This window comes from Mytilus galloprovincialis, chromosome 8 (genome assembly GCF_965363235.1).
Source record: "Mytilus galloprovincialis chromosome 8, xbMytGall1.hap1.1, whole genome shotgun sequence".
NCBI classification, from domain to species: Eukaryota; Metazoa; Mollusca; class Bivalvia; order Mytilida; family Mytilidae; genus Mytilus; species Mytilus galloprovincialis.
Window position 1 is genome coordinate 27,642,881 of NC_134845.1, and position 14,988 is coordinate 27,657,868.

At 30.8% G+C, this 14,988-nt stretch overlaps 1 protein-coding gene across 1 annotated transcript in view; it reads right to left on the reverse strand.

The window, feature by feature from the left end:
* The window catches only part of LOC143085467 (uncharacterized), a 45,514-nt gene that overhangs the window by 6,265 nt on the left and 24,261 nt on the right, over positions 1-14,988 (reverse strand). The window contains exon 16 of the mRNA XM_076261825.1: positions 7,783-7,842. Within this exon, the coding sequence (XP_076117940.1) occupies positions 7,783-7,842 (60 nt within the window). The remainder of the gene's footprint in view (positions 1-7,782; positions 7,843-14,988) is intronic.

The window sequence follows — 14,988 nt, forward strand, 5'->3', positions numbered from 1 at the left end:
TGGTCAACTACAAATCTCACGAAGAGTAATTGTAAGAGTACTTAATCCTATAAAGAGCATGGCATTCAAAAGTCCAAACCTAATGTCAAATGTATATATGATAACGAGAAGAGCAAAGACCTGGTTTTCTTCACTTATAAAAATGAAACAGCAGTCGACTTAGGTACTTTTTTTAAACATTTGTGATTTGAAAAATTATGTGACAAAAATAAAGAAAAAATTATGCAATTTGTTCCAAACACTCATATCTACAGGTGAAGGATTTATCCGTATATGGTCATTGTGGTCAAGAAAAATGTATGGCAGCACCGACAAATAAATTTGAAAGTTGCATGATTTTCAGGTCTAATTGAAATTTAATCAGCTGGCCAGTTGTATCAAGGAGGTGAAGATGTTCCATTTAATAACTGGGAAAATTACCCTTTTAAAAAACATATCATTGACATAAAGACAGACCTAAAGCATAACTGAGAGCCCATCATATCAAATAAATGAACCAATTGACCTAAGGTATATATCCTTTTACCTTTGATAACTATATACCCATCTTAGCAACAAACATCAACAAATTCTAATAAAAACATTTACAGTACTAAAAAACTTTCTGCTGCAAATTTTGAGTGTGAATTTATTTCTATTGATTCTATCAGTCTTAAATCAAGATTTATTACTCATAACTTTATTTATTTGCATCAATGTTTTTGAAATAATCCCATTAATAAAGGTAGTTGTTTAAAGTGCAAAAATATCTGCTCTGATTATTGGAAAGGATTTATAAAATTACCTGACAAGTTTTACCTGTAACTTGTCATCCTTTTAACTTTAGTAATTCTATCTATATTTCACATATTTTCCTTGACATGCTTTTTAAGTAAACAAAGTATTTTTAATTGGTTCAACAAGTCTAAATGTCCTTTTTCATCAAGGTTTAATACATGTATTAAAGTGTTGTATGATATTTTTCCTATTCTAAATAAACTCGATCATAGATACCAGGACTAAATTCTATATATACGCCAGACGTGCGTTTCGTCTACAAAAAACTCATCAGTGACACTCGAATCCAAAAAAGTTAAAAAGGACAAATAAAGTACGAAGTTGAAGAGCATTGAGGACCAAAATTCCTAAAAGTTTTGCCAAATACAACTAAGGTAATCTATGCCTGAGGTAGAAAAGCTTAAGTATTTCAAAAAATTCAATATAGGATTAAACACATTTTTTCTAGAGGTTATTGATGTGTAAACCGGGGCGATTAACTCACAAACTGAATAAGTTTGTGAGTAAGAGACCCATCATAGAGGATGTACTTAGATGTTAAACAAACATAACAATTTCAGCTTTCCAATTATCAACTTCCCATTCCTAAGCAGTAACTTAACCCCTGCCTCGATGTATGGCAATTGCCTATTTGATGTGGTACTTAACACATGTACATTTCAGATTATATGGGCTTCATAAACAGGGCTATTCTCCTGACAGAAAAACTCTCCCAAAACTTGAAGAGGGTTGCATGGAAGAAATGAAGTCAACACTAAATAAGTTTACAGTTGCTATTGTGTATTTGACAGACACAGAGTTTTATGTCTCAACTAACAAGAGACATATTTTCAGTCTAGGTTCTAAAGAAAGTCATCTGATCTGTAAATTTGCTGATCATGTACTATTCCCAATTTTTACATTTTGACTGAAAATGTTTGAAAGAAGCCCCTAAACTATAATAAGACAAAATAGAAACAAATTCACTGAAACTGTGACTTAAAATATTGTGTAGTTTTTCATCTGCCCCCCCCCTTTTTTCCCTTATTTACCTATCAAAAAGATTATCAAGACTTGTTAAGACTAAGAATGTAGAAAAAAAAACCAATCACAATAGTATGTACTACTTTAAACTGTTCACATTCATAAAATAAAAATACTGAGTGCAAAACTCTTCATAAAAATAGTCAATATCAAATCTATAATTGATTTGAAAATAAACTATATTTGATGGTCCTCAGACCATATAGATATAATTTATAATTTATAATTTAAATTGTGTTTCATGGTTTTAGTTCATCAAAAGAATTTATCAGAGCATACATATATAAAGTAACAGTGTGGTTTATAAAACATCTCCCTACTTATTTGTGACCTTGTTGTTGGACCACAAAATATAAAATATGATCATGATGATTAATATATGACATATCAACTATATTAATTCCTTCAAATGTGTAATAAATCTATTCACAGACAAGTATAACTATCATGGAATAATTTGATCAGTTTATTTAAGTTTTACATTATTAGAAATGAAAATTAACTGCACTCTGGTTGAGATGCATTAAAATGTACATTGATCATGTAAGAATTAGATTGATTGATTTGTGTTTAACACTACTTTCAGCAATACTGTTCTATTTGTGGTGTTCAGTTTTTATAAGTGTGGAAAGCTGTAATGCCTGGGGAGAATAAAAATTTGTTGAGATGCACATATACTGTACATTTATCTGGTCAGTATTAGAGAAACATATATATCCAACTTTACAGATGTATAGTATGTATGAATCTCAACAGATGTTCACTTTATAAACACCTTATAAAAGAGGCAGATAATACAACAGGGACATTCAAATTTATAAGTAAAAAAATAAACTGACAATGTCGTGACAAAAAAGAAATGATGAATAAAGGAAAAAACAAGTCCACAAACTAGACTAAACAACAAAACCCAACTAAAAACTGGTAATAAAGGACAAACAAGTCCACAAACTAGACTAAACAACAAAACCAACTAAAAACTGGTAATAAAGGACAAACAAGTCCACAAACTAGACTAAACAACAAACCCAACTAAAAACTGGGAATGAACACAAACAAATGGTATACAATTTTTATCCATCTTAACATCAAGATGGCTTGTACTAAAGTATCTCTGTAACACATGTATGGAAGTAGTGAAGGAATATATGCACAGATTTATGACAACTTCATCAGTTATATGTTGTAACTGACATGTTTTGTGCATTATTTATTTCAACTTTTATAAATGATTAACCCAGGACTAAATGTAAGTGACAAAAGCGAAAAAAGTTATTAGTCCTACATTATTTATCATAACAAAGGTTTTGTCCTTTAACTGTTCCTGTATAAAACTTGTCAACTACATCAGCGAAAACATTAATGTTACGGTAGTGGTTTTTCATGCTTTTATAAAAAAGATTAAAGTTTAAAGCGCTTAAGAAAATAAATAGTGCAATGTAGGTCATCCTTGGTCAATTAATAGAAAATATAATACAAACTTAAATAAAAGATATTACTTTCTCTAAACAACAAAAAAACACCTGATAATAATGTATTTTCCTACTTTTTAGGGTTAATGGATAGAAATCTAAATATCATCGATGTTAACACATCTATGTGCCTTGTACTTACATAGAATAGTTACTGATGTAAATCTAAACTATGTAAGCTATCAATTAAGGTCAAATTACATAATTGTTGTGAGTATATGTATCATGTCATGTGTCAGTCCCTTTCCGAACTACCATAAGTTAAATGGATAGATGATGTTTATAAAATGACAATCCAAACAAAAGGAGACACCAAAAGAATAAATATTAGAACAAAGTTCATTCATAGTGCTACCTACTTATAAAGCATTCAATGTAAAATGTTTGTCATCTATAAATATTTGTCAAATTTAAAGGGCTTTTTAAACAGAGGACTATTTGCTATTCATATTTCAGTTTGTCAACCTTAATTTTTCCACACTATCTTCTGCAATGCTTCAATCTTTGATTTGATCAAATGAGTTCCCTATGGTGCACTCATAGAATACACTATCATATGTTATTGTGATTATTAAGTATGGTGGGGTGCCATATTGAGTTCTGGCTGATTAAATAGTTGGTATATATTTAGGCATATCATAAGTCTGAGCTATTATGCCCAATTGTTATCCATACTTCAGGTGTTTAGTAAAAGAGGAAATGGATGAATGATGAATCTGAAAATGCATCACACTGTGTAGCATGATGATATGAAGCCGAACACCAATTTTTTGAAATATGTTTGATGCACTGTTTCAGTATTATAGCGAACCCTATGATAGTTTTCCATAGATTCACCTGCAAGTTACCTGTCGATTTAAACTTTTGGCAGTTCTATTGTCCCATCTAACAAATACAACAGGTATTGTTCTCTGTGTAGTTTATTCACTGGAATCTTTAAATTTCTTCTAGGAGAAATATATCACTCATTGATTAATTTACCTGAACAAAAAATTGAACTGTCAATGATGAAAAAATACTTATACCAATACTAAGAAAGGACTCACAAAACTGCATGTGGTGTTGTATTTATTCAAAACCAAAAACTTGTTTTGAATGTGTTCAATATTAATAATGATTTAAAAATTAAAAGTTGATTTCTGATCAAATATTCAATAAATATTTTTGTGTGTTTGATAAATAAAAATTTGAATATTATTATTTTTAAATTAAGGTCTTCATAAACATAGTCTATAAATTAACAACAAAAAAAACATTCAAATTCATTGGAAAATACTAAAAAATGTGTCTAAAATAAACTTTTTATTATTAAATCAGATTTTATATTGAACAGATTGAAAATATATTAATGATATATTGAATAAATACAATATTGCATACAGTTTATGTGAGTTTATAGAAGTATTTCAATAAAAAAACAGATAATTTTTTGTTCAGGTAAATTAATCAATGAGTGATATATTTCTCCTAGAAGAAATTTAAAGGTCCCAGTGAATAAACTACACAGAGAACAATACCTGTTGTATTTGTTAGATGGGACAATAGAACTGCCAAAAGTTTAAATCGACAGGTAACTTGCAGGTGAATCTATGGAAAACTATCATAGGGTTCGCTATAAATGTCTGAATCAATTGATCCCATAGTTTGTTATAAGACTGATCATGAATGTGAAAGTTCAAGTTTTAGGATTGTTCTGCAATTTTGTGCAGGAGATGTGGCCCTTGAAAATGGTAAAGTGCTTAAAAAGCCAAATTCATTAAATCGTATATTTAGTTTTAGAGCCACATATATATCATGTACATACAAGATCATGTGCAATACTCTCAATATACTGTTTAATTTGTTTCTATCAAATTCCTTTATACAGTTCTCAGATCTACAAACACATTGAAAAGTGAATTCTGACCATCAATAACTTAAGGCTACAAAGAGCCTGTATCGCTCACCTTGTATTTTTGCTATAGATTTATACTAATAAAGAAGTCAATGGATGATTTCAGACATTATTTTCTTATCATTTTTACTATTTCAACATGAAACACAGGTAAAATATATAATTCAAGGACAAAAACTTTTATAAGCAGTCAACTGGCAATTTTGACAAATTCACTTTTTTTTATTAAAATATTGTCCTGTTTTTGCTATTACTTTTCTCACTTTAGACTATAGTTTCTGCAAAAAGCATCTTTCAAGGGTAATAACTCTGCATAAGTCAGCATATTATTGTTGAAATTTTGACTCATTTGTGGATCATTTTCTGAATAACATTTTTGCTTTTACAGTTTCTATCTACCTATCTAACATTTTGGGCAAATAGTCCAAATGCAAAACATTAGTATAATCATCATCAAGGGCAATAACTCAAATAAATTGGTGTTTAACTCCACTTCTAGCACTTTGGGCTTTATGATCATATTTATTGGTGGATCATTGACAGGAAAACAGGCAATCCTAGATGCCACATGCTACATGTAGGTTCATACTCACAACCTCAGTGTTGATAAGACTAGTGATTACTGTAGATGAACAACTAAATCACTCTAAAACAAAGCCCTTAACTCAAATAAGAAGTAAGATAAGTAAAAATAGTAAAATAAGAAGTTGACTGATGATTTCAATAGAAATGGACATTATGTATATCTTTAGTATCTTTATATTTCTTGCACAGCCACATTTTTCTTACTAGACCAGTTTGCACGGTGATAGAATGTACTTGCATTTGACCCCTTTGTTATATTTTTAGTGTTGCTGGGGATGTTGGTTAAGAGGGGAGATAACTGAACAATAACCACCTACCCTAAGGATGATTATTGCCCAGTTAGGCTCAAAATGTATACAGTCTAGGACAACTATTAACAATATTAGATTTTGGGAGATATAAAATGACCCACATGGTTGAAGATCTGTCATTTACTGTAAATATGGAATTTGTGTATAGTCAATGACCCATATGGTTAAAGAACTGTCATTTTCTGTAAATATGGAATTTGTATGGAGGTCATTCTAGTGTATTTCTCATCAATTTGTGACATCATTCAGTAACAAAATCTCTTATAAGCATTCAACCTGCAGTTTTAAACATTTCAATTTCATGGAGATTGTCTCCTATTGACTATTTTTATATTAATAAATGCACTGTTCAATATAGTTTTTATAAGAATTCTTTGACTGTTTTATAAATATTTTGGTCTCTTGTGGAGTTGTATCATTGGCAATCAAACCACATCTTCTTCTTTTATATGAAAAGACTGTAAGAGTGAACAGTTTGTTGAAATAAATGATATTGGTGAGAATTGCTTACATTCTCATTGATATGCAAATTTTATACCCACCAAAGTTCATGCATTAAATTCGTAAAAATTAACCACCCCCAACAATATACAAAGAAGTATAGACTCATTTTTGGCCCCAGAATACAGCAGTTTTACAAAATTATTAAAATGTAAACTTTTAGCTTTTTATTGGAAAGTACAGGTAGAGTACTTTCTGCTACATAAATATGGGCTGTTCTTTACAACACAATGCACATGCATTGGGTACTAGCATAATTAAGTCATGCTAAAGTACTAAAATCTTCATAATTTTAGCTTGGAGTTATTTTTTAGACTGTTTCCGTCTAAAATGGAACTGTCTGCATTTGTGTTCATTCTTAATATCTAAATGTAAGTTGTATTGGTGTAACACCACTAATTCGGGCCCGGCCAGAAAGCTTATACCAGAAAGTAGTACATACTTATTTAACACAAAATAGTTCCTACGCATGAGTGTAACATTCAAAATATGTAGGATATTTAGGTATTTTGGGAATCAAATGAAAGCTGAAGGACTGGTGATCATTGTAGAACACTTTTGGACTTTTAATTTTAAATATTAAAAAACTGCACCAAATTTTAAAAAGAGGGTACATTTTGTCTGTTTGTCAGTTCTGAAGTACCTGTTTTGGTACATCCAGAGTTCTGGGAACCAGTTCTTTCTTATATACCATTAAAGGTATGCTGATTTTTTCAGTACAAGACACCATTAAGTGTTGCTTTGACATGCAATGATTGCCACTTTATTTGAACTTAAAAGGAAAGAGGTGTGCCTGCTTGAAATGGAGGAATTTAACATAGAAAGTAAAGGGACCATGAATTAGTGGTGTACTTCCTATTTGATAATAATACATAACATATATAAAGATTGAGGATGAACACGGATGTGGCCACTTCATTTTTGACAAAAAACATCAGAAAAGTGACATATTATGGCATCTTTGATAGATTTTTAATGTTTCAGCTTGAATTTGAACGTCTTTAATGACTAAATCAGTCCAAATCTTTCACTTAAACTAATTGAGTCTACTAAAGTAAACACTGTTAAAAGTGTTTAAAGAGTGTCAAAAATTTTTCATCAGATGAACCTGAAGTTTTAGCCAATCTTGAGCCTTACCGGACCTAGTCCTTTACAGTAGAATCTTTATTTCATGAATTCTACTTTATGGGCACTTGCTCGTTATAAACAGAAAACTTACCCTACAATTCCAATAAACATTAATGTCCAGTCTATAATGACCTCGTATATAGTTAATGATCTGAAATACAAGAATAACAGTTTTTATAACCTAAATTAAATTGTTTTGGCCTCCGAGTATCACTGAAGAGACATTGATTGTTGAAATGCGCATCTGGTGCAGAAAAATTGGTACCGTTTATATAATTAAAGGAGTATTTTAATTTACTTCCAGCTTTAATAGCTGATAATAGTACTCAATCAAGTAACAATGAAAAGTAAAACACAATTTTTTTTTCAAACTATGAAAACTAGTGCAACTTCACCATATACAACACACCAGAAAAATCATGAATTCCATCAATGAATTTGCTATTATCGTATTTAAAAGAGTTTTTTTTGTTTCACATATTTGGTATTTTTGATGAATTTGTCTAAGACTATAGACGCCGGAAATAATAATCAAGTGAGCACCAATTCACTGCCTCCAATTTACAGTGACTTGACTGTAAGTGTTGCTATCCACCAATTGCAACTTATTCAAAATTCTGACCAAATTGCAATTTGTTTTATAAAATCAAATTGTTCAACTGGTCAGAAATTTGAACTAAATGCTGTAGAAAACCACAGTCAAGTACACGGCCGACACTCGGCTAACCGAGAGATTGGTCGGTTAATCTATATTGAGTATGCGGCTATATCGGCAGTGGGTCTGTTAATCGGGTTGGCTATACGTCTGTTAAGAGTAAAACGCACAATTTAATGTTAAACTCGATCAAATATACAGATTTTTGGCATATTATAAGAATTAAATAAAAAAAAGAAAAGTGTCTGACAAAATGATATCTATCAAAGAACATTTTCCACCTTTAAAAACATTTCATAGTCTGCGCAGTTTTCAGTAAAAGTAAAAGGCGTCGCGCAAGTATGTAGTATTTATGATTACACGCATAGCAATTTTTTAATAAAAGGCGAAACAAACAATTTTAGATATCATTTAAAAGACACAAAATACTACTTTGGTTCTTAAATATAAATTGACATTAGTAAATATTTCATAATTGTAATATAACGTGAGTAATACCACGTTTTAGTGAAAATTATGTGAATAAAGTCTGTTAATGGGTTGGACAATTGAAATTGTGTCAGTTAAGAGTTATTTAGCCACGAAAATAGTTGTGCTACCTTTATATTTTCCCATTGAAAATGTTAAAAATGAGATGTTCTTGAGTAAAAAAAAAATATTGTAAGGGTTCCGCGGAACCCAGTGTCTCGCCTACTTTTGTTGTAAATCGCAGGCTCAACAAAAATGAAGAAAAAAATCAATAAAATTATTCCTCTTGATACTATCTAATGATTGTAAGAAGCTTCTGTCCAAGTTTAGTAAAAATTTAGGATAGTGAATGAATCTAATAAATGTTTTGAAAACTTTAACTGCTGTATGTAATGTAAACTGGAAGAAAATCTAAGTCCATTTAAAAGTAAAATACAGAATAAATGGAGTTATCTTTTTACAATATTTACTTCTGGATACTATCTTATGATCATAAATAAGCTTCTGTCCAAGTTTGGTACAAACCCAGGATAGTTTAAGAAAGTTATTAAATTTTTAAAAACTTTAACCACAGAGTGAATGTAATGTTTCCCCGCAGAAAAACTAAGTCCATTCAAAAGTAAAATACGGAAAAAAATGAATTTACTTAATTACAAAATTTACTTCTCGATACTATCTTATGATCATAAACAAACTTCTGTCCATGTTTGGTACAAACTAAGGATAGTTTAAGAAAGTTATTAAAACTTTTAAAACTTTAACCACAGAGTGAATGTAATGTTTCCCCGCAGAACAAACTAAGTCCATGATTTATAAGTAAAATACGGAAAAAATGGCATTTTATTTTTACAAAATTTACTTCTGGATACTATCTTAATATGATCATAAACAGGCTTCTGTCCAAGGTTGTTAGAAATCCAGTATAGTTCAAGAAAGTTATTAAAATTTCAAAAACTTTAACTACAGAGTGAATATTTGTGGACGCCGCCGACGACGACACCGACGACGACGGAATGTAGGATCGCTTAGTCTCGCTTTTTCGACTAAAGTCGAAGGCTCGACAAAAAATAATAATACGATGCAACACTGTCCTTCCAGTAAAAGCATTTTTATTTTGACTTTCTTTGCATTTTACTCAAGAGTGTGTCACTTCAATATAGCGTGATCTGGGTTGGTCGCTGGAATATGCATGAATTTATTATTAACGATTTCAATCAGCCTTAATTTTTGTGTCTGCTCAAAGTAGCATGTTCTCAAATCCGATTGAACGTGTCTTTCTAATACAACACAGGGTACATATATAACGTGTTGTCGTTTTCATATGCACATGACATTTGTCACTGGACGTTTAGGTGGTACCCAACACTACAGGGAGATAACTCTGTAAAGTCAGTGATACGTTTTAATTACGTTGTGTTGTAAAGGGAATAATAAGCTTCTCGAAGATCAAAATTGGTGTTTGTCAAACTGCTATATATAATAACCAGTTAATTTGTTAATTTTTCTGACAAAACGGTTGGTTCAAATTTTTTGAAATTTTTATATTTCTGTTAAAGGTTCAAATTAAATACTTTGTCAAAATTTTATCCAAATTAAACGAACCACATTGATTTTAGTGAAAGTGTTCGGTACCACCTTAATCCTAATTCCTCAGCATCATCCAATTGTTTTTTTTTTCTTGTATTACTTAATCATCTGTTGTTTACAAATCATTCTAAAGAAGTAAATGGAAAGGAGCGAATGCAGCTACATTTGGTTGTATTAAAATTTAATTCATTTTATTCCGTTTAGTTCCTTTTCTACATATGTGCAGAGGAGAACTGCAGGTGTCCACATGTAAACGTCAAGCATTTGTCACCAATATGAGTACATCGCAATCCGTTACTGTTTCAACACCCAGGGGGGTTTCATGTCTTTATTCTTAAACAATTTGTTTTCTTCTTTTTTTAGCAATGCATCACTCTCTACTGTCCTTATCTTTTATTTTGTATTCTGTATCTCCATCCAGATTCTCGTGTATACCATGAGGGTACGGATTGGGGGGGGGGGGGGGGGATGTTGTTTATTTCTATATTCTTTAAATGGTTATGTTACTTTTCTCTACATTTTATTTATCTTACCCATTATTCTTTCTCTATTCTTTATATTTAGGCATCCCAATATACTGATGTTTAGTTACATTACGACGTTAATCTCTGATTTATATACTGGTTACCAATGTAGATGACAAATTGGTGTCATTCATGACAATTAAACAGAATGCGACCATTCTCGGATAAAATCAATTTTACTTTAATTTAACACTTTTTGAAACCATTTTTATCAATTTTCAATATCCATTGCCTACATTGTTATTGTTCGTGTGTTTTGTTCCGTATATTTTACATTCCATTGCTCATGTTTTGTTTCCGTATATATTTTATGTTCCATTGCTCAAGTGTTGTTTCCGTATATTTTAGCCGCTCGTCTTGAGCCTACCAAATGAACACACCATAAAGTAATAAAATTATACTTTTATTGTCATTCATAACTCTTAACAGACTAATTAACAGACCGGGTTTTATACATCCGACCCATTAACAGACCAGGTTTTTAATAAAGATTGATTTATGTCACCAAAATACAGATTTTTGTGTAGATTTTTCACAAAATGATATCAATTTGGTTAACACTCATAATGCCTGTCTTTTTTCGATGTTCAAAATAGTGCATGCAAGTAAATTCAACCCAAGTGTCATTTTGTGTACATTTTATGTGTGTAAAATGTGTATAAATTTACTGATGAGTAATTTGCCTTTTCATTTTATAGATCGTACATAGAAGCTAGAAAAATAATAATTACACCACTGGATTCAGTACATTGAATAGTTTTGTCAGACATAAATATTTTTTATGATAAACATATATTTAAAAGGTTATACAATGAAACATTCTGAGTTTTCAATGATTTTCTCGATAACACCTTATTAACAGACTTTAGCCAACCCGATTAACAGACCCACTGCCGATATAGCCGCATACTCAATATAGATTAACCGACCAATCTCTCGGTTAGCCGAGTGTCGGCCGTGAAGTAGTGAAAGTGCAAGGTGATAAAATAAAACATACTTACAATCCTATAAGACTTTAACTCCACTTTAATGATGTTGTGACAAAATCAGTTTATCAGTTTGTATAGATATAATATAGTCATTTCCATGCTGAAGGAACTGTTATTATTTTGAATTGCTATAAAAATGTCCAAACTAAGTTTTCATATAGTTTTTCTTTCTAAAAGTATTCTATATTCATAAGAATCAGACATTATGTGAATTAAAACATCTCATATTCAGTAAAATATGTGTAAAATTGCAATATGTTTGTAGGAAGTGTCCATGGGGAGATAATAATTTTTTCTTTCAAAAAGTCTTTTTTAGTTTAGGTTTTAGGTTATCTCCCCATGGAAACTTATCAAGAGCATGTTGTTATTTCACACATATTTTACTGAATATATGATGTTTTATTCAAAATGATATCTGATACTTATGAATATAGAATACTTTTAGAAAGAACAAGAATGTGTCCATAGTACACGGATGCCCCACTCCCACTATCATTTTCTATGTTCAGTGGACCGTGAAATTGGGGTCAAAACTTTAATTTGGAATTAAAATTAGAAAGATCATATCATAGGGAACATGTGTACTAAGTTTCAAGTTGATGTAACTTTAACTTCATCAAAAACTACCTTGACCAAAAACTTTAACCTGAACTTTGCACTATCATTTTCTATGTTCAGTGGACCATGAAATTGGGGTCAAAACTATAATTTGGCATTAAAATGAGAAAGATCATATCATGGGGAACATGTGTATTAAGTTTCAAGTTGATTGGACTTCAGCTTCATCAAAAACTACCTCGACCAAAAACTTTAACCGGACGGACGAACGGAGGCACAGACGGACGTACGGATGGACGAACAGAGGCACAGACCAGAAAACATAATGCCCCTCTACTATCGTAGGTGGGGCATAAAAACTATATGAAAGCTTTGTTTGGACATTTTTATAGCAATTCAAAATAATGACAGTTCCTTCACCATGGAAATGACTATAATATACCTATACAAACTGATAGACTCATTTTTTCACATCATTACAGTGGAGTTAAAGTCTTATAGCCTATAAGACTTTAACTCCACTGTAATGATGTGAAAAAATGAGTCTATCGGTTTGTAATATAGGATTGTAAGTATGTTTTATTTCATCACCTTGCACTTTCACATTTTGGCTGAACAATTTGTTCAATATTTTGACCAGTTGAACAATTTGGTTTAATAAAACAAATTGCAATTTGGTCAAAATTTTGAATAAGTTGCAATTGCTGAATATAGCAACACTAACAGTCAAGTCACTGTAGAAAGTATGTTATTGTTAAAGTAGCCCTACTCTGACATTTAAAAGTGCTTTACCTACTAAAACTTTCAAACAAATTTTCAGAAATGAAACTTTTGGTGAAAGAGAAATATATTTAGACCATTTTGAGCCAAAATTTACTTGTCTATGGGTTTACATCAATAATTGAGGATTAATGATCACCATAGTAAATTAATTTAAGATTTCCAGAAAACCAGGGGTTATTTTTAGTGGTACTTGTCTTCTAAAAGGCAGATATGTCTTAGAAGACTTTAACACTTTCACTACTGAATTTATTTTTTTCGCGGGATTCCCTGGCCGAAATTTATTTGCACGAGCCGTTTGCCTGACCAGGATTAATTTGACATGTGCTTCAGCAAAAACGACCTCGTAGTTTTGGTCATTGAAAACTCGGCCGCCGTAGCGAGTTGTGCGGTCAAATTTTGATAAAATGTATATAAGTATCATAGGTTGAGCGTCCGTAACCTCTTCATGGAGTGAGAAGCAGTTTACCTTAATCAAAGAGCTGAAAGCTCTGAGGAAAAATGACGCCACTGCCTCTAATATTGGAATATTTTTTATGCAAGTCTTGATTTTCACATACCATAATAAGTTGAACATTGCAACATGTCTCGTAAGCATATAATTGATATTCGTATATGAGTGTGTGAAGTGAAGATGACAACTGACTGGTTTTTTTTTTTTTTTTAATACAAATGAATAGATCAAGACTACCTAAATGATCTACAGTATCCAATGACTACTGGCATGTTTTTTTTGTACAAATAAATAGGTCAAGACTACCTGAATGATCTACAGTATCCAATGACTACTGTCTGTTTTTTTTTGTACAGATAAATAGGTCAAGAATACTGGAATGATATACAATATCCAATGATTACTAGCTGTTCTTTTGCACTAATAAATAGGTCAAGACTATTTATATGATCTACAATATCAAATGACTACTTGCTGTTCTTTTGTACATACTAAATAAAGACTACCTGAATGATCTAAAGTATTCTAATTAATGTGTATTTTTTTTTCTTGCAATTACATTTTTCTAATTCAAGAATACAGACTACTAGTATCCTTTCAAATCAAATGATTATGAAGAGCCTGTTGTAATAAGCTCTTATACCCCACTAGTCCTATAAACATATGACTTCGCATTCTTATTCAATTTTTAACGTTTTTATACTGATATTTTCATTTTTTTTTAATTTTTGAATGCGAAGTGTGACACATTGATAGTAAAAAAAAAATTATCAGAACAGTAAATAGAAATAGTAAATAATGCTCCTGAGGTCATATGTTATAGGACTAATTACCCACATACTTATTAAATAAGTTACTAGTGACATACACAAATGTAGTTATTTCTGTTACTTGAAGCAAATTCTATTTCTTTAGATTTACACAATATTGTTATACTTGTTTTATTTCACATTGAAGATTAGACAAAAAGGGATACTCCTTTGATTTTTTTATTTCATGTCAGTCAGGTCCCTTTATATGAAACTTGAAACCACTTCTCTGCCATATTGATATTTTATAACAACTCTGCCCATGACCCATATAATTTGATATTCATTCTTTAACCATATATTATAGTAAGCTAGTTTTTTTATTTTACACTAATCCACAATCTTTCATGTTAAATTCTGTCTCCATTTAAGTTTATGCCATTGAACCATCATGGTATTAAACACAATCCCAAGTAATTATGCTGTTATAGTGGGTCACAATATATTCAACTTGGGTGGCATTCCAGTTATTG